Source organism: Stomoxys calcitrans, chromosome 4, assembly GCF_963082655.1.
Source record: "Stomoxys calcitrans chromosome 4, idStoCalc2.1, whole genome shotgun sequence".
NCBI classification, from domain to species: Eukaryota; Metazoa; Arthropoda; class Insecta; order Diptera; family Muscidae; genus Stomoxys; species Stomoxys calcitrans.
The window spans coordinates 22,119,390-22,142,664 of record NC_081555.1 but is presented as its reverse complement, the minus strand read 5'-3'; the positions used below and the strand labels follow the sequence as shown (position 1 = coordinate 22,142,664).

General features: G+C 36.7%; 5 protein-coding genes across 5 annotated transcripts in view; all 5 read right to left on the bottom strand.

Moving 5' to 3' along the window:
• The window catches only part of LOC106084690 (uncharacterized), a 163,123-nt gene that overhangs the window by 71,484 nt on the left and 68,364 nt on the right, over positions 1–23,275 (bottom strand). The gene's annotated exons all lie outside the window — the stretch shown is intronic.
• Positions 1,316–5,924, bottom strand: LOC106084730 (zinc finger protein 252-like). The gene has a single exon (XM_013248636.2). The coding sequence runs from the start codon at positions 5,762–5,764 to the stop codon at positions 3,077–3,079; it is 2,688 nt and encodes an 895-aa protein (XP_013104090.2). The 5' UTR covers positions 5,765–5,924; the 3' UTR covers positions 1,316–3,076.
• LOC106084590 (zinc finger protein 808-like) lies at positions 10,432–12,732 on the bottom strand. Its single transcript, XM_059368340.1, has 2 exons — positions 12,589–12,732; positions 10,432–12,531 (listed from the first exon to the last, which is right to left on the bottom strand). The coding sequence occupies exons 1-2, from the start codon at positions 12,724–12,726 to the stop codon at positions 10,453–10,455; spliced, it is 2,217 nt and encodes a 738-aa protein (XP_059224323.1). The 5' UTR covers positions 12,727–12,732; the 3' UTR covers positions 10,432–10,452.
• Positions 13,850–16,468, bottom strand: LOC106084750 (zinc finger protein 62 homolog). The gene has a single exon (XM_013248659.2). The coding sequence runs from the start codon at positions 16,340–16,342 to the stop codon at positions 13,862–13,864; it is 2,481 nt and encodes an 826-aa protein (XP_013104113.2). The 5' UTR covers positions 16,343–16,468; the 3' UTR covers positions 13,850–13,861.
• Positions 18,671–21,132, bottom strand: LOC106084817 (zinc finger protein 816-like). The gene is made up of 2 exons (XM_013248750.2): positions 20,768–21,132; positions 18,671–20,709 (listed from the first exon to the last, which is right to left on the bottom strand). The coding sequence occupies exons 1-2, from the start codon at positions 20,903–20,905 to the stop codon at positions 18,787–18,789; spliced, it is 2,061 nt and encodes a 686-aa protein (XP_013104204.2). The 5' UTR covers positions 20,906–21,132; the 3' UTR covers positions 18,671–18,786.

Here is a 23,275-nt window from a genome sequence, read left to right as displayed (position 1 = left end):
ACGAAGGCGAAGATATGGATCCTGTTTATCCAAAACGTAAACGAGGTCGCCCTTCCAAAGAAAGCCATGTACAACATAAACAACAACACGAGCAGCATCGTTATCATCACAAACAGCAACAACACGAGCAGCATCGTCAGCCACATAAACAACAACATGACCAAAATAGTCAACAACAAACCGAAAAGCAACTTCAGCAGCAGCAGGGACAACATGGTAACCAACAAGAAACCCATTGTAGAAAAGAGCCATCACCAGCACCGAGGAGGTCTGCGCGTTTAGCCAAAAATATTTAATAATATTCAGTTACATCATCGTGGCGATTGATGCAACTGAGGGGGAGGTTGTAACAGCCCAGCATTTACAAACATGTTAAGGTCACCAACAACTTAACTGCATAATATCTCAATGTTAAAAATAAACAATTAGGATACCTACTCTTTTGTGTTATGTTAATCTCTTATAAAATTACAATGTTACAATGTGATAATGTTACGCTCTAGATAATCGGTAACTATTGCTGTCTCACTCTATCTTGTTTTGCATAACATATAATTACTCTCTTTTGTCAAGACTCAAGATAATTGTAATCTAATGAACGCTCTTTTGCTCAAGATTTCGATAGTTAAGAATAATTGTTTTTGTAATTCTTTCGAACATAGATTTTGTTTCCACTCTAGATGGTTAGAGTGATTCTGTGAAAGTCTTAAAAGCTATGTACATGTCGATAAAAATCATCATTCTTGTCAGACTGTTGGACAATAAAGTTGTTTAAACTTAAAACACGCTTGTTTTACTCGAAAGGCCTAACAAAAATATATAATAACATACAATATAAAACCAAAATATTCGCTTAGACTCGGGAAGACTTTAAGACTACCGCAGCTAGCGAAATCCTAGGACGAATACAGTGCAGTACTGCCTTATTCTAGTCCAGGAATAAAATTAAAATAAAATAAAATTTAATTTAATTTATTAAAAACTAAGGTAAAGCCCTCTAGTTGGACCATTATCTTGTCCAAGAGGACTCGTCCCTTACATTTTTTTATTTATTATTAAAATGTTATTTTTTATTAATTTTTTATGTTTTATTATTATTTTATTTTTTATTATGTTTCATTTGTTATTTTTTTATTGAATTTTTGTTTTAATATTATTTTTATTATTTTATACTTTTATTTTTTATATTATTATTATTGTTTATACTATTTAAATTTTTTTAATATTATTTTTTTTAAATAATTTTATTTTCCTATATTTAATTTATTTTTTATAAGATTTAAATTTTTATTTTTTTTATATTTTTTTAGTTATTTTTATATTTTTTATTTAATTTTTTGTAAAATTTTTTTATAGTTTTATAGTTTTCTAATTTTTTAATATTTTTATATTTTTTATTTTAACAACCTTTTCTATAGATACGAGCTTTGAGAAAATTTCCCTTATTAAATTCTTTTTACAACTACTTCATCATTCTGGGCAATTTTTCATAAATTTTTCAATATATTCTATTGGCACTGACTCATTTGTGCATCCTCAATGTCCATTAATTGAAGTCAGTCTTACTCATTCTTTCGAAGAAATGAAATTCATGTAATTGTTTTTAGATGCTAAAACAAAATTTTATTTGAGTTTGGAAAAATTCTATCATAAACTTATAGTACAATTATCCTTTTTGAGTTTTTTTATAATTTATTATTTTATATATTTTTATTTATTCAAGTCATAAACATAAGTGTTAGAAATTTACATCTATAATATATGCATATGAAGTATATAACATAGCCATTAACTAAACAATATCCGTTAGACTTAAAGAAAGTGATTATTTATAAGAGAGAAAAGAAAAATATAGAAAATTGAATGCTTAAGCAAAGGGTTTTCTCAGTTTTCTTAGAAACGATTTTTTTTTTCAAAAAATTTCTTTAAAAAAACAAACGTTTTCAGTTATTGAGATTTTTTAAAAAACCCAGTCACAAGTCTCCCTATTCAAGACAAAGAAGGTGGAACAGAAGAACAGTATGTTTCAGCTTAGTCTTCCCAATACCGTAAAAAAATCGCTTTAAAGACACAACATGTTCGATGTATTTCAATTGGATTCACATTGAGAGTTGCAACATTTTCGGGGTTTTCCGCCTTGATTCGGGCATTTGTTCGAACATTTTTTCGTATTTTGCTTTTTTTTCTACAACCGAAAGTTGGAATAAAAGGAAAAACGATATTACGTAAGCAATTTAAATATGTCGTGTCTTTAACTTTTGTCACTGGTCATCCCGAATTTCGCTCTAATGCCAACTCTTCTCCTTTTTCAAGACTGATTAACTGCGATCTTACTCAAGTAATCAACCAACATAATGTAAATGGTGAGTGCCAACTCAAGGTCGTGTGTAATTACATAACTGTATTGTCCTTTATTCAAAAAATAATTTTTTCAAATAATTCTTGAAAAGTTTCTTTTTTCCACTATAAAATTAGATACAATAATTCTGTTGTACTATGTGTATGTCATTCAAGCTGCTGTTATTTCACAATAACATAAGCTGATTTTGACATATAAGGAGCGAAGATTTTTACATTAAAAGGTCTGTTCGTGTACTTTTCCAGTAAAAAATTGCAGAAGAGTAAGAACAGTAAACAAAAGAGAATAAAGCTTTATTGCTATTTATTTTAATTAAACAGCTGGAATACAAAAAAATGTGCTGCTGGGAATAACCTGCAGCAGAAAATTGCAAGCTATCAATGACCAAACTTTAAAAATTTTGCTTGCACTCACGTACTCTCCCGCTTACTTCGAACGACTTCCAGTAAAAATTAGTGCAAATTAGTGTTACACAACAGCTGATTCTATAGTAAGAAAACAGCTGTTTGGATGGCTTTCCCTGGTTTAGTATATCAGCAGCTGATTTTATTATGAGAAATCAGAAAACATATACAAATGTGGTATTAAAATGTCTCAAGCGAACAAAAGTCATTTGTAAGGATTTTGGCAAAAAAGTTTTTAATTATTAAAATTATTAACTTTTTCGCATTTTTTCTTTTTTTTTCAATATTCCAACTAAGGTCTTAAGCCTAAGGTTTATAGCTCAATAAATTCTTCTTCGGATTTTAGAAACTCTTCACTTTCCCAAGTAGAATCTTCCAATTCTTGTGGTAAATCTTTTTCATTCATTTCCTCATTTTCCAAGGAATTTGTCTCAGCTGAAAATTGTTCGGTCTTCACATTATCCTTTGTTGCACTTTCAACACTTATCAATTCTTTTTCTTCTATAAGGGCCATCAATAAATCTTCTTCTTCTTCTCCTTCTTTGCCAAATTCATTTAAGGTATTAACATTTGGTGCCATGTTGTCTACATCATTTGTATTCGACCCTATAATCCTGTTGTTAAGTAAGTCTTGGCTAGCTGCCATTGGTGCCTGCCTCGCTAAATATGCTTCCTCTCTATGGATACGGTAGAGATGACTGCGCATGGATTGCAGCTTTGGATACTCCTTAGAACAAAACATACAAACATGGACCATACTCTCTCCCCGAGTTTCTCGCCGATAACCCTTTTTAGACTCTATTGGTCTATTGCTTCCATGACATCGCTCGATATGTTGGTATATGGAATACCGCTTTTCGTACTCCTTAGAACAATAACTGCAAACATAGGCGATACTCTCTCCCCGAACTTCTCGCCAATATCCTTTTTTATGATCTACTGGTCTATGCCATCGCCTGATGTGATTCTGCATGGAAAGCCGCTTTTCATACTCTTTGGAACAATAAATGCATATATAGACCATACTCTCTCCTCGGGTTTCAAGTCGAAACTCCATTTTACGTTGCTCTTTTGTTCCACCGTCTATTCGACATCGCCTGATATGTATGTTCATGGAAGGCAGCTTGTCATACTCGACGGAGCAATAACTGCAAACATAGACCATAGAATTTCCTCGAGCTAATCGCCGATACTCTTTCAGAGTGTCTCTTTGGGCTGCCTCGTTTTGCAACTTCTTCCATTCCTTGGGATGAGATTTGCTCATGTGATAGCAGAAATTATTCCGCCAAGTGAATGCCTTGGGACAGAAGGAGCAGGCATGTATCTTTTCGCCTTTGTGGCTAGCCAAATGCTCGCGTAGTATCCCTGGACGCCTAAACGATCTTTCACAAAAGTTACATTCCAAACTTTTTGTAACAGAAACTTTACTTTCATTGGATACAGCGTCATTATTTAAGGATGTACTTTCGCACATCATCAGAGACTTCTCTTCATCCGTTAAATGGTCCTGCCCATCTTGAGGCGACATCTCTCCATCACCACTGTTAAGATCCAAGGGCTCTTCAGACTTTATATCAAAGTTAAGAGCTATAGGTGTGATAGAATCTTCAGTGCTAGCGCTTAAACCCTCGGTATTATGCAACTTCACAGGGGGTTCAGAATGAACTGATGCCTGCTCCTCCGCTAAAGAACCATCGTTTTTATGATGGTTCAAAGAATGGCGCTTTTCATACTCTATTGGTGCTTTATATATTTGACACCGCTTGGCGTGGTAGTACATGGAAAACCGACTGTCGTACTCCTTGAAACAATATATACAAACATAGACCATACAATTCCCTCGAGTTTCTCGGCGATACCTACATTTAAGTTTTCTTTGGGCTTCCTCGTCTTGCAACTTTTTCCATTCCTGGATATGAGATTTTCTCATATGTAGGGAGAAATTAGATCGCCAAGTGAATGCCTTGGGACAATAGGAGCAGACATGCTTCCTTTCGCCTCTGTGGCCAGCCAAATGCTCGCGCAGAGCATCCGAACGCATAAAAGATTTTTCACAAAAGTTACATTCAAATATCTTGGGTTTATGTACTTCACGATTGTGTCTATCCAATTGTTTTTCCGTTGCAAAGTCCTTTGAACACTTGCAGCAGTGATATTTTCCTACCAACTTTTTGCTGTCTTTAGCATTTCTATCACCTCCCTTGCTGGTGTGGACTTTTCTTTTGTGCTTTCTTAAATGTTCCTCCAAACGGTAAGCCTTGCAACAGGCCACACACTTAAGCTGCTGCGGGGCATTGTGATAGCGTATGTGTCTGTCAATATCGTACCGAGTATCCAATCTCAATTGGCAACACATGAGGTAACATCCTTCTGAAGCATGGTTTTTGCTAAAATGTTCCTTCAACTGGGAATAGCTGGCCACCAGCTGATGGCAAATTTCACATTCCAAGGAGGAACGCCACAAAGTTACCAGTTCATCAAATTCCTCTACTGACCTTTTTGTAGCAAGAACTTTTTTATCTGAAGAGCAAAGATTAGTCTGACCCAAAGATGATAAGGGCAAGTCATCACTTGAGCTATAATCTTCATTGGATACAACGTAATCGTCATTATCTTTTCTACTGGACATCATCAGAGGCACTTCTTCATCCGTTAAATGGTGCTGCCCATCCTGAGGCGACATCCCTTCCTGATCACTGTTGATATCCAAAGGTTCTTCAGTTTTTATATCAAAGTTAAGAGCTGTAGGATTGATTGAGTCTTCAGTGCTGCTATCGCTTAATTCCTTGACATTATGCCAATCCAAGTGTAGTTCCTGCTGATTTATATTCAACTCAGATTTTAACTTAACCTCATCAACTTCTCCTGCCGCTTCTGCCTGCAGATGTAGGCCATTCTGCGCCTCAATAATGGACTCCTGGAATTGGTGAAATTCCCAGATATGCTGCCAACATTTCCCACAGATGTATTGAAGTCGTTTCTCCCACTCCATATTCAACATCTGAAAGCAGGGAAGTTATATTTGGAACTCATCATTCATTTATTGGGTGTATCAGGGAGAAGACTCACTGCGTTGGTAAAATATTTGCCCACAAGATCATGGTTTGTGTTTGCTTGACCCTTCTCATCATAGAGTTTGTGTTGGCCATCATTGCTGCATTTTACACACAGCCGGCAATAGTATGAGGGAGGAGGATGTTTTAACATGTCCTTAACTTTAAGTTGAGCTTAACCTTAAGTTGAAGTAATAATCGATATTTTTGAAAAACTTCCTAGAATAGAATTTTGAAGGATTCGTAAAAGATTGGTTCGAGCAGTGTCTAGAATATATAAATAACAATAGATAAGGTTTCGCAATATTCTAAATTTTGCTACTTTCTAATTGTAACACAATAACAAGAGAAGCAAGAAGCCAAATCTATTCTAGATCGTCTCAGAGAACTGCTACCGGTTTTGTACTCCGGTGTTACACGGAAATGTCAGTGTCAGTTCCTATTACACATCATACATGTTGTATGAGCTGTCACTTTTTGTATTCATAAGACTTTACTTGTGTACGTCATATACGAAAAGAGCGCTCTCTAATTGACATGTATTCTCATATGTATTGTACTTTTGTTTCATAGACATGTGTCTGCATGTTTAGATGTATATTTATTCAAATATTCATTTGTCATGTTAAATTTTTCGTATGTATCACACGATGTGTACAACTTTCAGAGTTGCTATTTTGGAAATTACATATTAGTAAAATATCAAAATACCATGTTGGTAGAGTATTATGTTCAGCTGTTGGAATAGTTATGAAAAGCTTCAACCAAATATTATAACTTTAGTAAACATAATTAAAACAATTTATTTGTACCAAAACAATCTTGCCTTCATACTATACAAGGATTAATTGTTTTTAACTGCAAGCTTTGAGCCGTAAGCATTGTTTTTCTCACACATTTTCATTTCTAACGTTTTTTAAATGGAGTTTGACAGTTGTTCACGTGAAAAGCCAAATAGAGAACCAACCATTAAATACAAATGCAACAACAAACACACTATAACTGTTGGGGACAATGTGTTGCACTGCTGTACCAGCCAGCAAGCAAGCTGCGCTCGGTGTTTAAAAACGAGTGTCGTCGAACACGCAAACCGAGTATATCACATTCGTAAGAATGAATGTTGACAACATAAGCGTTTATACATGCATTTGACGATTTATTTATAGCAGTTCTGGCGTCATGCAAAATATTACCCGATGTAGTGAAATTTAATTTTTAAAGTGCCATAAAATATTATAGAAAAATATTTTCTGATTTTTTTGAAATGCTGTAAAGCTGTAAGTTATTCATTTTAGTTTTCAAATTTGCTACATTTTGAATGAAATATTAATTTAAAAGTTGTATTTTCGTTAGAAAAATAGTTTTGCCTCACAAATATTAATTCTAACCAAATCCTAACTAAAAAAATAAAAAAAAAAAAAAAAAAAACAATAAAGTAGCTAGTAAATTGACGTCACTTCCATTGACATGATAACTCTTCCATTTGTTTTCTTTTAAAGGGTGATTTTTAAGAGCTATAGGAACGTTAAAAGAAAGAACATAAAATGCAGAAAAATTTATTAAATATTTTTTTGAATCGATAGTACGGTCCATATAATTTAATGTTTGAAGATTATTTCGTGCAAATGTTGACCTTGACTATGCCTCAAATGGTCCATCCGCTTAGTCCAATTTTGGCATAGTCATTCCAACATTTCGGCCGGTATCTCATGATTAAATGATTCAAAGTTGTCCTCCAATGCGTCAATCGAAGTGGGCTTGTCTATATAAACATGAGCTTTAACATGGCCTACAAAAAAAGTCTAAAGACGTTAAATCGTACGATCTAGGCGGTCAATTGACCCAAATGGTCCCGAAAGTGAAATAAAATATTCACCGAACTCGCCTCTCAATAAGTCCATTGTTACGCGTGCTGTGTAGCATGTGGCACCGTCTTGTTGAAACCACATGTCATGCGAGTCAATCTCTTGCATTTTGGGCAAAAACAAAGATGGATATCATCTCAGGATAGGGCGCACCATTCACAGTTATGACTCGCTTTACCTATGAAGAAGTACGGTCCAATGATGCCACCAGTCCATAAACCCCACCAAACTATGACTTTTTTGAATGCATTGATAGCTCTTGCAATGCTTCTGGCTGATCTAAAATCGACAATTCTGCTTATTTACGTACTCATTGAGCCAAAAATGAGTTCGGTCGCTGTAGAAGAAGAAGCGTGTGATGAACTTTCTTAACAGATTTTGATAATAAAATGCAATAATTTGCAAGGGTTGTTCGTTTGTAAGACGAATCATGGTTATATTATAGACCAAACTGCGTGAGCAATTTAAACCAGGGTTGCCAAAAAGATAATAGCTAAACAAATCACCCTTTAGTTACTGACGTGGTAAGCGAGAGCTGAAGAAACACAGAAGGAGAAGAGAGGAAGATGAAACATGTAATTGTATGCTAAGTTCGGGTGGGTAGAATTTTATATATCCTCTACCATGGATTATATTTGTCAAGTTTTTTGCCTGGTATCTCTTTATAGGCAAACAAAAAATAAACTGATACGGGCTAGTTATTTTGGATTTTGGAAACCAATGAAGAATTGCGCAAAATTTTCGCCAAGTCGCCCTATAGGGACTCAATAAATAAAATCGGGAGATCGTTTTATATAGGAGCTATATCAGATTATGAAACGATTCAAACCAATTTGGCCCGTATGTTGAAGGTCATAGGAGAAGTAACTGTGCAAAACTTCCACCATATCGGATAAGGATTACGTCATATAGAGCCTCAAGAAGTCAAATCTGGAGATCAGTTTATATGAGAGCTATATAAGACCAAATTAGGTACCTGTTGTGATCTATAGAGGTAGCTATATTAAATATTAGACACATTCAGGCTATATTTGGCACAAGAAGTCAAATCGGAAAATCGGTTTATATAGGAGCTTTATCAGGTTTTATAACGATTCAAACCATACTCGGCATGTATATTAGAGGTCGAAGAAAAAGTCACTGTGCAAGATTTCAGCCAAGTTAGATAAGTTGGACTCTCGGGAGGATCAAGAAATCAAATCGGGTGATCGGTTTATATGGGAGCTACATCAGGTTTTAACCCGTTTCAAACCATACTCATATGAGAAGTCATTGTGCTTAAGTAGTCAAATCGGAGATCGGTTTATATGGGAATTATATCTTGTTTTAAACTAATTCAATCCATACTCATCACGTATATTAGGGGAGAAGTTACTGTGCAAAATTTCAAATAGTTGGGCTCTCTAGAGGCTCAAGTAATCAAATAGGGTGATCGGTTTGCATGGGAGCTACATCGGGTTTTAACCCGTTTCAAACCATACTCATATGAGAAGTCGTTGTGCTTAAGTAGTCAAATCGGAGATCGGTTTTATATGGGAAATATATCTTGTTTTAGACTAATTCAATCCATACTCGTCACGTATATATGTGGGGAGAAGTTACTGTGCAAAATTTCAAATAGTTGGGCTTTCTAGAGGCTCAAGTAATCAAATAGGGTGATCAGTTTATATGAGAGCTATATCAGGTTTTAACCCGTTTCAAACCATACTCATATGAGAAGTCATTGTGCTTAAGTAGTCAAATCGGAGATCGGTTTTATATGGGAATTATATCTTGTTTTAGACTAATTCAATCCATACTCGTCACGTATATATGTGAGGAGAAGTTACTGTGCAAAATTTCAAATATTTGGCGATAATAGTTAGGCTCTGTAGAGGCTCAAGTAATCAAATAGGATGATCGGTTTGTATGGGAGCTATATCAGGTCATACTTGTCACGCATGTTGCAGGTCATAGAAGAAGTTATTATGCAAAATTTCACAATCGGATAATAATTGCATCGTCTGGAGGCTCGAGAAGTCAAATCGGGAGATCGGTTTATATGGCAGCTATTAAAAACATGAACCGATTTGGCCCATTTACTATCCCAACCGACCTACACTAATAGAAAATATTTGTGCAAAATTTCAAGCACTAGACTTGCTATTTCAAAAGTTAGTGTGCTCTCGACGGACGGACAAGACGAAATTGATTTAGAATGTCCAGACGATCAAGAATGTATATACTTCGTTGCGGCTCAGATCAATATTTCGTTGAGTTACAAACGGAATAACAAAATTAGTATACCACCATCTTATGGTGTAGGGTATAAAAATGTAAGCTTTTGAATGAAAAAGTGAAAAAGCGCCGTACACTTAACCTTCTATTACTGAATCCTCGATTTCCGCTATAAAATTTGACAATTCTGTTCTACTAAGCGCATGTCATCTCAGCAGCTGTTTTCCCACAATAACAACAGCTGATTTTGACAGGAGGCGAAGGTTTTTACATTACAGCCAGCTGATTCTATAGTAAGAAAACATGTGTTTCAATGGCTTTCCCTCGCTATAAAACAGATGTTTGGATGGCTTTCCCTAGTTAAGTATATTAGCAGCTGATTTTATAGTGAAAAATCAGAAAACATATCCATATGTGGTATTTAAATTTCACAAGCGAACAAAAGTCATTTGTAAGGATTTTGGGTAGAAAAACTTTGGCTTATTAAAACTATTAATCTTTTATACAGTTTTCTTTATTTTTAATATTCCTAACTAAGGTCTAAAGTCAAAGGTTTATAGCTCAATAAATTCTTCTTCGGATTTTATAAATTCGTCACTTTCCCAAGTAGAATCTTTTAATTCTTGTTGCGTTTCATGTTCATCCATTTGCTCATTTCCCAAGGCATTTATGCCAGCTGAAACGTGTTCGGTCTTCACATTAGGCTTTGTTGTATTTTCATCATTTTTCCATACTTTTCCCTCTATAGGGGTCATCAATGAATCTTCTTCTCCTTTTTTGCCAAGTTCATTTAAGGTATTACCATCGGGTGTTGTGTTGGTTACATCAATAGTCTTCGGTCCTATAGTCCTAGTGTTAAGTGTTTCTTGACTAACTCGAGTTCTTTGCAGCTGCACAGCTGGTACTATGGGTTCAGAAATTATTGGTGCCTGTTTCGCTAAAGATGCTTCGTCTCTATGAAAATGGTGAAGATGATAATGCATGGATTGCGCCTTTGCATACTCCTTTAAACAAAAAATGCAAACATAGGCCACACTCGCTCCCCGATTTTCACGCCTATACCCCTTTTTAGGCTCTATTGGTCTATAGTAACCTTGACATCGCCTAATATGGCCGTATATGGACATCTGTTTTTCATACACCCTGGAACAATAACTGCAAACATAGACCATACTCTCTCCCCGAGTTTCTCGCCGATATCCCTTTTTAGGCTCTATAGGTCTATGCCATCGCCTGATATGATGCTGTATGGAAATCCGCTTGTCATACTCTTTAGAGCAATAAATGCAAATGTAGACAATACTCTCTCCCCGGGTTTCAAGCCGAAACTCCATTTTACGCTGTTCTTTTGTTCCACCATCTCGTCGACATTGCCTGATATGTATGTTCATGGAAGAGGGCTTGTCATACTCGACGGAGCAATAAATGCAAACATAGACCATAGAATTTCCTCGAGCTTCTAGCCGATACTCTTTCAGACTTTCTTTTTGGGCCTTCTCTTTTTGGGCCGCCTCGCTTTGTATCGTCTGCCATTCGCGGGGATGAAATTTGCTCATATGTCGACAGAAACTAGATCGCAAGGTGAATGCCTTCGGACATACGGAGCAGGCATGCGTCTTATCGCCTTTATGGCGAGCCAAATGCTCGCGCAGTATATCCGGACGTAAAAACGTTTTGTCACACAAGTTACATTCCAAGTTCTTGAGTTTATGGATATAACGATTGTGTTGATTCAAATGTTTTTCCGTAGCAAAATCCTTCGAACATTTGCAGCAGTGATATTTTCCTTCCGACTTTTCAATGTCTTTAGCATTTTTGTTTCCTCCTTTGCTGGTGTGGAAATTTCGTTTGTGTATTCTTAAATATCTCACATGACGATAAGCTTTGCAACAGGCCTCACATTTTAGCTGCTGCGGGGCATTATGATAGCGTATGTGTCTGTCAATATGGGAACGAGTTTCCAGCCTCAATTGGCAACACATGAGGTAACATCCTTCTGAAGCATGATTTTTGCTAAAATGTTCCTTCAATTGGGAATAGCTGGCCACCCGCTGATGGCAAATTTCACATTCTAAGGAGGAACGCCACGAAGCTACCATTTCATCAAACTTATCTACTGACTTTTTTGTAGTAGGAACTTTTTTATCTGAATAGCAATAGTTGGTCTGATCCAAAGATAAAAAGGGCATGTCATCACTCAAGCTAAAATCTTCATTGGACTCATCGTCATTCCGTAAGGATGAATATTCTTTGCTATTGGACATCATCAGAGACATTTTTTCATCCGTTAAATGGTCCTGCTCATTGTGAGACGAAATCCCTTCATAATCACTGTTGAGATCCAAAGGTTCTTCAGTTTTTATATCAAAGGTAAGGGCGGTAGGTTTGATTAAATCTTCCATGCTAGCGCTTAATGTAGGGGTTATATGCAACTCCAGTTGTGCTTCCTGCTGATTTATATTCAACTCAGACTTTATCTTAACTTCCTCAACTTCTTTTGTCGCTTCTACCTGCAGTTGTAGGCCCTTCTGGGCCTCAATAATGGACTCTTGGAATTTATGAAACTCCCAGATATGCTGCCAACATTTACAACAGATGTATTGAAGTCGTCTCTCCCATTCCATATTTAACATCTGAAAGCATTGAAGATATATTTGGAAGTCAATGGGTGTATCAGAGAGGAGACTCACTGTGTTGGTAAAATATTTGCCCACAAGATCATGATTTGCGTTAGCTTGACCTGACTCATCATAGAGGCTGCGTTGGTCATCACTGCAGTTTCTTACACAGAGCCGGCAATAGTCTGAGGGAGGAGGATGTTTCAACATGTCTTTAACTTTAGATTTTAGTTCTTAAGTTGAAGTTATAACGTTATCTGTATTTTTGGCAAACTTCCTAAAAGAGAATTGTGAAGCATTCGTAAAGATTGGTGGGAGCAATGTCTTTGATATATTGTATAGTAGTAAATTAAGTTTTTACAACATTCTAAACTTTGCCTCATTCTTTTAAAAAGCCTCATAACTTGCAAATGTTCAAATTTGCCAATTCAGGCAAATCTCCAAGAATATAAGAACTTCAGATGAAACTTCTTCTCTTTCTAGCTAGAGCAGGATAGGCATACAGCAGATTTTCTTTTCTTTCCTATTCCGTGACATTCTCACGACAAAGAAAACATTGTCTGAAACCTCTGGCCATTTAGCACGTTCTCTAATCAGACAGTGATCTGTCATAACGGAGACGGTAAATGAGATTTTTCTTACATAGAAATAAAAATTATTTAAACAATTTTCTTTTTATTTATTTAATTTATGTATGATTTTGATATATAACGTAAGGCTTTTAGGACTGTTTTTCTTTTATTTATTCGATGTATGAATGATTTTGACAAATTACATGAAGCTTTTAGGTATGTTTGCGTACTTAAAGTAAAAATTTGCATAAGAGTAAGCACAGCCTTTTCTATGTCTTGCTACTCATTTGAAGTAAACAGCTCTTTTTGTATAAAGCAATTGTGCTATGTTGCAAATTTCTCCTGGGAAAAAAAAATCCTCGGGTAGAAATTTGCAAGCTGCCTGCTCTAACGCACTCTCCCGCTCTCTTCTACTGGTAAATAAAGTACCCGAACGACTTCCAGTAACAATTTGTGCAAATTTGCTAAAATTTTTGAGTACATGAACACACTTTTTGATATATTAAAGCCAGCTGATTCCATAGTAAGCAAACAGCTGATTGGATGACTTTCCCTGGCTTAGTATATCTAAAACAGCTGATTTTATAGTGAGGAATGAGAAAACATATACATGTATGGTATTTAAATGTCTCAAGCGAATAAAATACATGTATTGTATTTAAAAGTCTCATTTGTGAGGGGTTTGGGCAAAAAAAATTTTAATTTCTAAAACTACTGATTTTTGTTGTTGCTTTGTTTTTTTTAGTATTCCAACTAGGTTCTTTAACCTTTGCTTAAAGCTCAATAAATTCTTCTTCGGATTTTAGAAATTCTCCACTTTCCCAAGCAGCATCTTCAAATTCTTGTGGTACATTATTTTCATTCATTTCCTCATTTTCCAAGGAATTTTCATCTGCCGACAATTGTTCGGTCTTCACATTAGTACTTGTTGCATTTTCATCATATTTCCATTCTGTTCCTTCTACAGGGGTCATTAATGAATCATCTTCTTCCGCTTCTCCTTCTTTGCCAAGTTCATTTATGTTATAACCATCTGGTGTTATGTTGGCTACATCACTTGTATTCGACCCTATAATCCAGTTGTTAAGTGAGTCTTGAGTAAGTGGAGTTCTTTGACTCGATTCCTGCTGCATAGCTAACAATGGTGCCTGCTGCCTTGCTAGAGATTCTTCATCTCTATGGGAATGGTAGATATGATAGTTAATGGATTCACGATTTCTATACTCCTTAGAACAAAAAATACAGACATAGACCATACTCGCCCCCCGAGTTTCTCGGCGATACCCCTTTTTAGAATCAATTGCTCTATCGCTTCCTTGACATCGCCTAATATGGCCGTAAATGGAAAACCGATTTTCATACTCTCTGGAACAATAACTGCAAATATAGACAATACTCTCTCCACGAGTTTCTTGCCGATATCCCTTTTCAGGCTCTGTTGGTTGATTGCGTCTAGGGCAACACTTGATATGATTCTGCATGGAAATCCGCTTTTCATGCTCTTCCGAACAATAAATGCAAATATAGACAATAGACTCTCCTCGGGTTTCAAGCCGAAACTCCATTTTAGGCTCTTTTCTTTCACTCTCTCTTCGACATCGGCTGATATGATAGAGCATGGAAGAGCGCTTGTCATACTCCGCGGTGCAATAAATGCAAATATAGATCATACACTTTCCTCGAGTTTCTCGTCGATACTCTCTGAGAGTGTGTCTTTGGGCCTCCCCATTTTGGGCCGAATCGTTTTGTATCCTCGTCCATTCCTCGGGATGAGTTTTGCTCATATGGTTGCACAAACTAGATCGCCAGGTGAATGCCTTGGGACAAAAGGAGCAGATTTGCGTCTTCTTGCCTTTGTGGCTAGCCAAATGCTCGAGCAGTAACACTGGACGCCTAAACGATTTTTCACAAAATTTACATTTCAACCTTTTTGTAGTAGGGACTTTGATTTTTGAAGAGGAAATATGGGTCTGGCCCAAAGATGATAAGGACATGTCATCACTCGAGCTATAATCTTCATTATATTCATCGTCATCGTCATTCTGTAAGGATGTCATTAGAGACATTTCTTCATCCGTTAAATGGTCCTGCTCATCCTGATACTCTCTCAGACTTTCTGTTTGGGCCGCCTCGTTTTGTATCCGCTTCCATTCCTGGGGATGAGATTTTCTCATATGGCGGCTGAAATTAGATCGCCAGGTGAATGTCTTGGGACAAACGGAGCAGACATGCGCCCTCTCGCCTTTATGGCTAGCCAAATGCTCGCGCAGTGCATGCGGACGAAAAAACGTTTTCTCACACAGGTTACATTCCAAATTCTTGAGTTTATGGATATAACGATTGTGTTGATTCATATGTTTTTCCGTTGTAAAGTCCTTCGAACACTTCATGCAACGATATTTTCTTTCCGACTTTTTGCTGTCTTTAGCACTTTTATCTCCTCCCTTGCTGGTGTGGACTTTTCTTTCGTGTTCTCTCAAATATCTCATATGACGATAAGCTCTGCAACAGGATTCACATTTTAGCTGCTGCGGGGCATTATGATAGCGTATGTGTCTGTCAATATTGTTACGAGTTTCCAGCCTCAATTGGCAACACATGATGTAACAAATTTCTGAAGTATGGTTTTTGGCAAAATGTTCCTTCAACTGGGAATAGCTGGCCACCAGCTGATGACAAATTTCACATTCTAAGGAAGAACGCCACAAGGCAACCATTTCATCAAACTTCTCTACTGACTTTTTTGAAGCAGGAACTTTTTTATCTGAGGAACAGAGATTGGTCTTGTCCAAAGATGATAAGAGCATGTCATCACTAGAGCTATAATCATCATTGGACTCATCGTCATTCTGTAAGGATGGATTTTCTTTTCTATTGGACATCATCAGAGATATCTCTTTATTCGTTAAATGATCCTGCTCATCGACACGAGACGACATCCCTTCATAATCACTGTTTAGATCCAAAGGTTCCTCAGTTTTTATGTCAAAGGTAAGGGTGGTAGGTTTGATTAAATCTTCCGTGACAGCACTTAATCTCTTGGTTATATGCAACTCCAGTTGTGCTTCCTGTTGATTTATATTCAACTCAGACTTTATCTTAACTTCCTCAACTTCTTTTGTGGCTTCTACCTGCAGTAGCATGTACTTCTGCGCCTCAATAATGGACTGCTGGAATTGATGAAACTCCCAAATTTGCTGCCAACATTTTCCACAGATGTTTTGAAGTCGCTTCTCCCATTCCATATTCAACATCTGAAAGCATTGAAGTTATATTTGGAAGTCATTGGGTGTATCAGAGAGTAGACTCACTGCGTTGGTAAAATATTTGCCCACAAGATCATGATTTGCGTTAGCTTGACCTCTTTCATCATAGAGGCTGTGTTGGTCATCATTGCAGCTTCTTACACAGAGCCGGCAATAGTGTGTCGGAGGTGGATGTTTCAACATGTCTTTAACTTTTGATATTAGTTCTTAAGTTGAGGTAATAACGTAATCTGAATTTTTGGCAAACTTCCTAAAAGAGAATTTTGAAGCATTCATAAAAGATTGGTGGGAACAATGTCTTGGAAACACATGGTATAATAGTGGATTAAGTTTTATAACATTCTAAACTTTGCTACAAGTTACAACTGTCAGTTTGTTTTAAAAAGCCTCAAAACTGACAAATGTTCACATTTGCCAATTCATACAAGTCTCCTAGAATATAAGAACCTCAAGTGGAACTTGAACATATCCAAATATGTTTCGATGTAGACGATATTCAACAAAAAGTTGTAGAGGGGTGCCAAAGCGGAATGTGCCAAATTTTATCGAAATCGGTCTATATGGCAGCTATATTTAATTGCCCCAAGACTTTAAGTCTGCAGCTCGTTCTGCATAGTGGCTATATATAACTAAAATCCGATTTTAGGAGAGCAGAACGTCAGATTTATATACAAAAAATACGAATTCATCAAAAATTGTTTGGAAATTTTTTGTTTACCTAAGATATCTGCAAAATTATAAACACCCAGCTTTTGGGTATAAATGGGTAAATACCCGGACATTTACCAATTTACCGGGTAAATACCTTTTGGGTATTTACCCATCGCCCATCTTTATCTATTACATGTATGTATGTATGTATATGTTTTTTTAATAAGAGGGAAAGACAAACAAGACAATTATATAGAAGACTTATAGCTAAAGGGTAGAGTTATCAATAAACTGAATATGACCAATAAACCGAATTTCAGCCAACATATTGCAAGTGGTGAATACCAACTCAAGTTCAAGTGTCAAAGTTATTGCTTTACACACATTGTAGCAAATTGCCTTTCATTCTAAAAATATTTTTATACCCACCACCTAAAAATATTCGTCTAAAACCCCATAAAATATATATATATATGCTTGATCATCTCGACGTTCTGAGTCGATCTAGCCATGTCCGTCCGTCCGTCGGTCGAAATCACGATACCGGTCGAACGCGAAAAGGTAGCAGCTTGAAATTTTGCACGGATACTTAACAATGATGTATGTCGTTGGGGATTGCAAATGGACCATATCGGTTCAGATTTAGATATAGCTCCCAAAAAAAAACGATCTCCCGATTTAACTTCTATATCGTTTTCAAGCAGCAATTTTTGTTCGATTTGGCTGAAATTTTGAATGTGGTGTTCTGTTATGACTTTCAACAACTGAACCAAGTACGGTGCAAATCGGTCAATATTGCATTGGTCAATATTGGCTTAAATATTGCATGTGGTGTTCTGTTATGACTTTCAACAACTGTGCCTAATACGGCTCAAATCGGTCAATAACCTGATATAGCTCCACTGTAAACCGGTCTCTCGATCATCCTTGTTCGGTTCCTAGAGCTTTAATTTTTGTTGGTTTGACAGAAGTTTTGTATGTAGAATAAGATTATGCCCTACAACTAAATTTATTTTGTATAAATTTTTAGCCGGAATCCATGGTAGTGGGTTTCCAAGATTCGTCCCGGCCGAACTTAGCACGCTTTTACTTGTTTTAAAATAAAACTTGAAAAGTTAGTTAGTCGTTAAAAAAAATAGGCTTCCAATATAAAATTTGTTAATTTTTTTCTACTAAGTGTATGCTATCCCAGCAGCTGTTTTCAAACAGTAAGGTGAAGCTTTTAGGTCTGTTCGCGTACTTTTCCAGTGAAAATTTGCAGAAAAGTAAGCATAGCCTTTTCTCTCTTTTTTTCTATTTATTTGAATTAAACAGCTGTTTTTTTTTTATAAAGCAACTGTGCGTTGCTGCAAAATTCTGCGGGGGAAAAAATCCTCCAGTAAAAATTTGCAATTTTGAGATTACCAAATCTCAAAATTTTGCTTGCACTCACGCACTCTTCTGCTGGCAAGTAAAGTACTCAAACGACTTCCTGTAACAATTTGTGCAAATTTGGTAAAATTTTTGAGTACACGAACACACCTTTCGACATATTAAAGCCAGCTGATTCCATAGTAAGCAAACAGCTGATTGGATGGCTTTCGCGGGCTTAGAATATCTAAAACAGCTGATTTTTTATTGAGGAATGAGGAAACATATACATGTATGGTATTTAAATGTCTCAAGCGAATAAAAGTCATTTGTGAGGGGTTTGGGCACAAAATTTTGAATTACTCAAACTACTGATTGTTGTTGTTGCTTTGTTTTTTTTTAGTATTCCAACTAAGTTCTTTAACCTTTGCTTAAAGCTCAATAAATTCTTCTTCGGATTTTAGAAATTCTCCACTTTCCCAAGCAGCATCTTCAAATTCTTGTGGTACATCTTTTTCATTCATTTCATTTTCCAAGTAATTTTCATCAGCTGACAATTGTTCGGTCTTCACATTATTACTTGCTGCATTTTCATCATATTTCCATTCTGTTCCTTCTACAGGGGTCATTAATGAATCTTCTTCCGCTTCTCCTTCTTTGCCAAGTTCATTTAAGTTATAACCATCTGGTGTTATGTTGGCTACATCATTAGTATTCGACCCTATTATCCTGTTGAGTGAGTCTTGACTAACCGGAGTTCTTTGACTATGACTCAATTGCATGGCTGACATTGGTGCCTGCTGCCTCGCTAAAGATGCTTCTTCTCTATGGAAATGGTAGATATGATAGTGAATGGATTCACTATTTCTATATTCCTTAGAACAAAAAACACAGACATAGACCATACTCGTTCCCCGAGATTCTCGTCGATACCCCTTTTTAGAATCTATTGGTCTATCGCTTCCTTGACATCGCCTAACATGACCGTATATGGAAAATCGATTTTCATACTCTCTGGAACAAAAACTGCAAACATAGACCATACTCTCTCCACGAGTTTCTCGACGATATAACTTTTTAGACTTTGTTGGTTGATCACGTCTAGGGCAACACCTGATATGATTCTGCATGCAAGTCCGATTTTCATATACCACGGAGCAATAAATGCAAACATAGACCATAGTCTCTCCCCGAGTTTCCCGCCGATATCTACATTTAGGCTCTCTTTGGACCTCCTCGTCTTGCATCTTTTTCCATTCCTGCGGATGAGATTTTCTCATATGTGTGCAGAAATTAGATCGCCAGGTGAATTCTTTGGGACAAAAGGAGCAGACATGCATCTTCTCTCCTTTATGGCTAGCCAAATGCTCGCGCAGTGCATACGGATGCATAAACGTTTTTTCACAAAAGTTGCATTCCAAAATCTTGAGCTTATGGACATTATTATTGTGTCTATTCAAATGTTGTTCCGTTACAAAGTCCTTCGAACACTTACAGCAGCGATATTTCCCTTCCAACTTCTCGCTGTCTTTTGCATGTTTATCTCCTCCTTTGCTGCTGTGGACATTTCTTTTGTGTCTTCTTAAAGTTTTCTCCCAACGGTAAACCTTGCAACAAGCCTCACATTTTAGCTGCTGCGGGGCATTATGATAGCGTATGTGTCTGTCAATATCGTAACAAGTTTCTAGCCTCAATTGGCAACACATGAGGTAACATCCTTCTGAAGCATGGTTTTCGCTAAAATGTTCCTTCAATTGGGAATAACTGTTCACCAGCTGATGACAAATTTCACATTCCAAGCAGGAACGCCACAAAGCTACCATTTCATCAAATTCCTGTACTGACTTTTTTGTAGAAGGAACTTTTTTATCTGAAGAGAAATGGTTAGTCTGGCCCAAAGGTGATAAGCTCATGCCATCACTAGAACCATAATCTTCATGGGACTCATCTTCATTTTGTAAGGATGAATTTTCTTTTCTACTGGACATCATCAGAGACATTTCTTCATTCGTTGAATGGTCGTGTCCATCGTGAAACGACATCCCTTCATAATCACTGTTGAGGTCTAAAGGTTCTTCAGTTTTTATATCAATGGTAAGGGCGGTAGGTTTGATTAAATCCTCCGTGCTAGCGCTCAACCTCTTGGTTATATGCAACTCCAGTTGTACTTCCTGCTGATTTATATGCAAATTCAACTCAGGCTTTATCTTAACTTCTTTCGCCTCTTCTGTATGCAGATGTTGACCCTTCTGCGCCTCAATAATGGTCTCCTGAAATTGATGAAACTTCCAGATATGCTGCCAACATTTCCCACAGATGTATTGAAGTCGTTTCTCCCATTCCATATTCAACATCTGAAAGCATTTTGGTACTCATCATTCATTCATTGGGTGTATCCGAAAGAAGACTCACTGCGCTGGTAAAATATTTGCCCACAAGAGCATGATTGGTGTTAGCTTGACCCGTCTCATCGTAGAGGATGTGCTGGTCATCATTGCAGCTTCTTACACAGAGCCGACAACAGTCTGAGGGAGGAGGATGTTTCAACATGTCTTCAACTTTAGATATTAGTTCTCAAGTTGGAGTAATAATCGATATTTGTGGCAAAATTCCTAAAAGAGAATTTTGAAGGATTCGTAAAAGATTGGTTCAAGCAGTGTCTTGGATATATGTATAGTAGAAGTAATAATATTCCTTATTATTCGATTTGGAAATGTTTCATTGCTATATGAAAAAGGTATAAAAATTATAAACTTTGCTACTGGTAAATTGTAGAACAATAATTATTATTATTAGATTATTTAAAAAGCCTGGCAAATATGTATTCACACTCATCAACTCAGACGGGTCTCCAAGAATATAAGATTCTTAAGGGAAACCTTTTTTTTTCAAGTGCAAGACGGGCACAGAGTAGATATTCTTTAGTTTCTGTTTAAGTTCATATAACTTAGATTGCATTTTTTCTCTATCCCACCTCCTTGAGCTTGTTCACATGGCTAGACCTAAAAGGAACCGTTTTTATAGTTTTCTAGCTAGCTCGGACCGTAGGGGGATTCTTTCAACCTCTCCTTGGCTTTGTTCGCTCAGCCGGAACGTAGGAAGATTTTGTAAAATCCTTCTCTCTTTCTACACCTCCCTGCTTGTTCGCCTTTTTCGGGTATGGAGAAGGAATTCCAATATCAAAACGACGCCTCGCAGCAACTTCAGCTCGTTCTTCAACCACTTTATAATCCTAGGATGGTTGGTATTCTATTGTCACTGACTCATTAGGACATTTACATGTATTCTGCATCATCAATGTCTCTGCGACCATTATTTGAAGTCATTATTAGAACACAGGAGCCGAATAACCGCAAGCTTGATCGAGTGCGCTTTCATATCGAATGAAATTTCAACTCGTATTTAATGGAAGTTATACCACATGTGCATACATTTTTATGACAAAGTTTTTGTAGATAATGATCGATATCAATATTCGTGTTCTCAAATTTTAAACATTCCCATCCAATAAAAAGATACATATTTCCAACAGAGATTTCGAATGATTTTACTCGTAGATAACAAACCCCTTGCATACAAGCTATTGTGAATGATCGCTGTCAGTTGGGCGTCTATATGTAAGTCATGCGATACTCTGCTTTTTCTGTTTATTTTTGGCTAAAGTGATCCTCATCAAACAAAAAGGCCAGTACACTGCAAAAATAAAAAGTGCTATTCTTTTTAAGCTTTTTTCCAATTTTTTCTTTATTTTTTTATTTATTTGGATGGCAGAAGCAAAAAAAAAAAACAAAAATGTTGTAATTTAAAGCAAAATGATAATCTTATATATAAAAATTCTGTTTGTTTGTTGGGTTGTCTGTTCCGTATAGGCTCAAAAACAGCTGAACCGATTTTCTTGAAATTTTTACAGATTGTGCATAATGATCCCGTGGTGAAAATAGTATACATTTTTTGATTTCTGAAGGGGGGCGGACCCTCCCCCTTACCCTAATTTTTAGAAACGCCAGATCACAGAGATGTGTGGTGCGATTTCAGCGAAATTTTGTTTGATCTCTTATAGTGACCTAAAAACAAAAATTTGGTATCCGATTTCCCTATGGGGTACCTAGGGGGAACGCCCCACCCCAAAAACCTACCAAATATATATATAGACCAATCACAACAATATGGGACTCAAATGAAAGGTATTTAAGATTAGAAAACATATCTGATATCCAATTTTCGGACCAAGTGTTTGGGGGACCACCCCAACCCCCAAAACACCCCTAAATCGGACATACTTACCGACCATGGCAATATGTGACTCAAATGAAAGGTATTTGCAAGTAGAATACGAATTTGACATCCAAATGTGGGACCAAGTTTCTGGGCTTCACCCCTTTCCCAAAACACTCTCCCAGACAGGACTTATTTACTGACGATTGCAATATTTACCGATCATATATATCGGCAATATAGGGCTCAAATGAGAGGTATTTGGGAGTAGAGCAGATTTTGACAATTTTAATTAAGTTCATGGGGCCTTTCCACTCTATGTTCCGCAAGTGATTTAATCTTTTATAAGTGAATCCTGGGTTTCCGCTCTAATATAATTAGCTAATTTGTTCTACTGAACGCATGTAATTCCAGCCACCTTAGCGCAGAGTTTAGCATGTTCGCCTATGACGCTGAACGCCTGGGTTCGAATCCTGGCGAGACCATCCGAAATATTTTCAACGGTGGTTTTCCCCTCCTAATGCTGGCAACAATTGTGAGGTACTATGCCATGTAAAACTTCTCTCCAAAGAGGGGTCCCACTGCGGCACACCGTTCGGACTCGGCTATAAAAAGGAGGCCCCTTATCATTGAGCTTGAATCGGACTGCACTCATTGATATTTGAGAAGTTTGCGCCTGTTCCTTAGTGGAATGTTGATGTCATT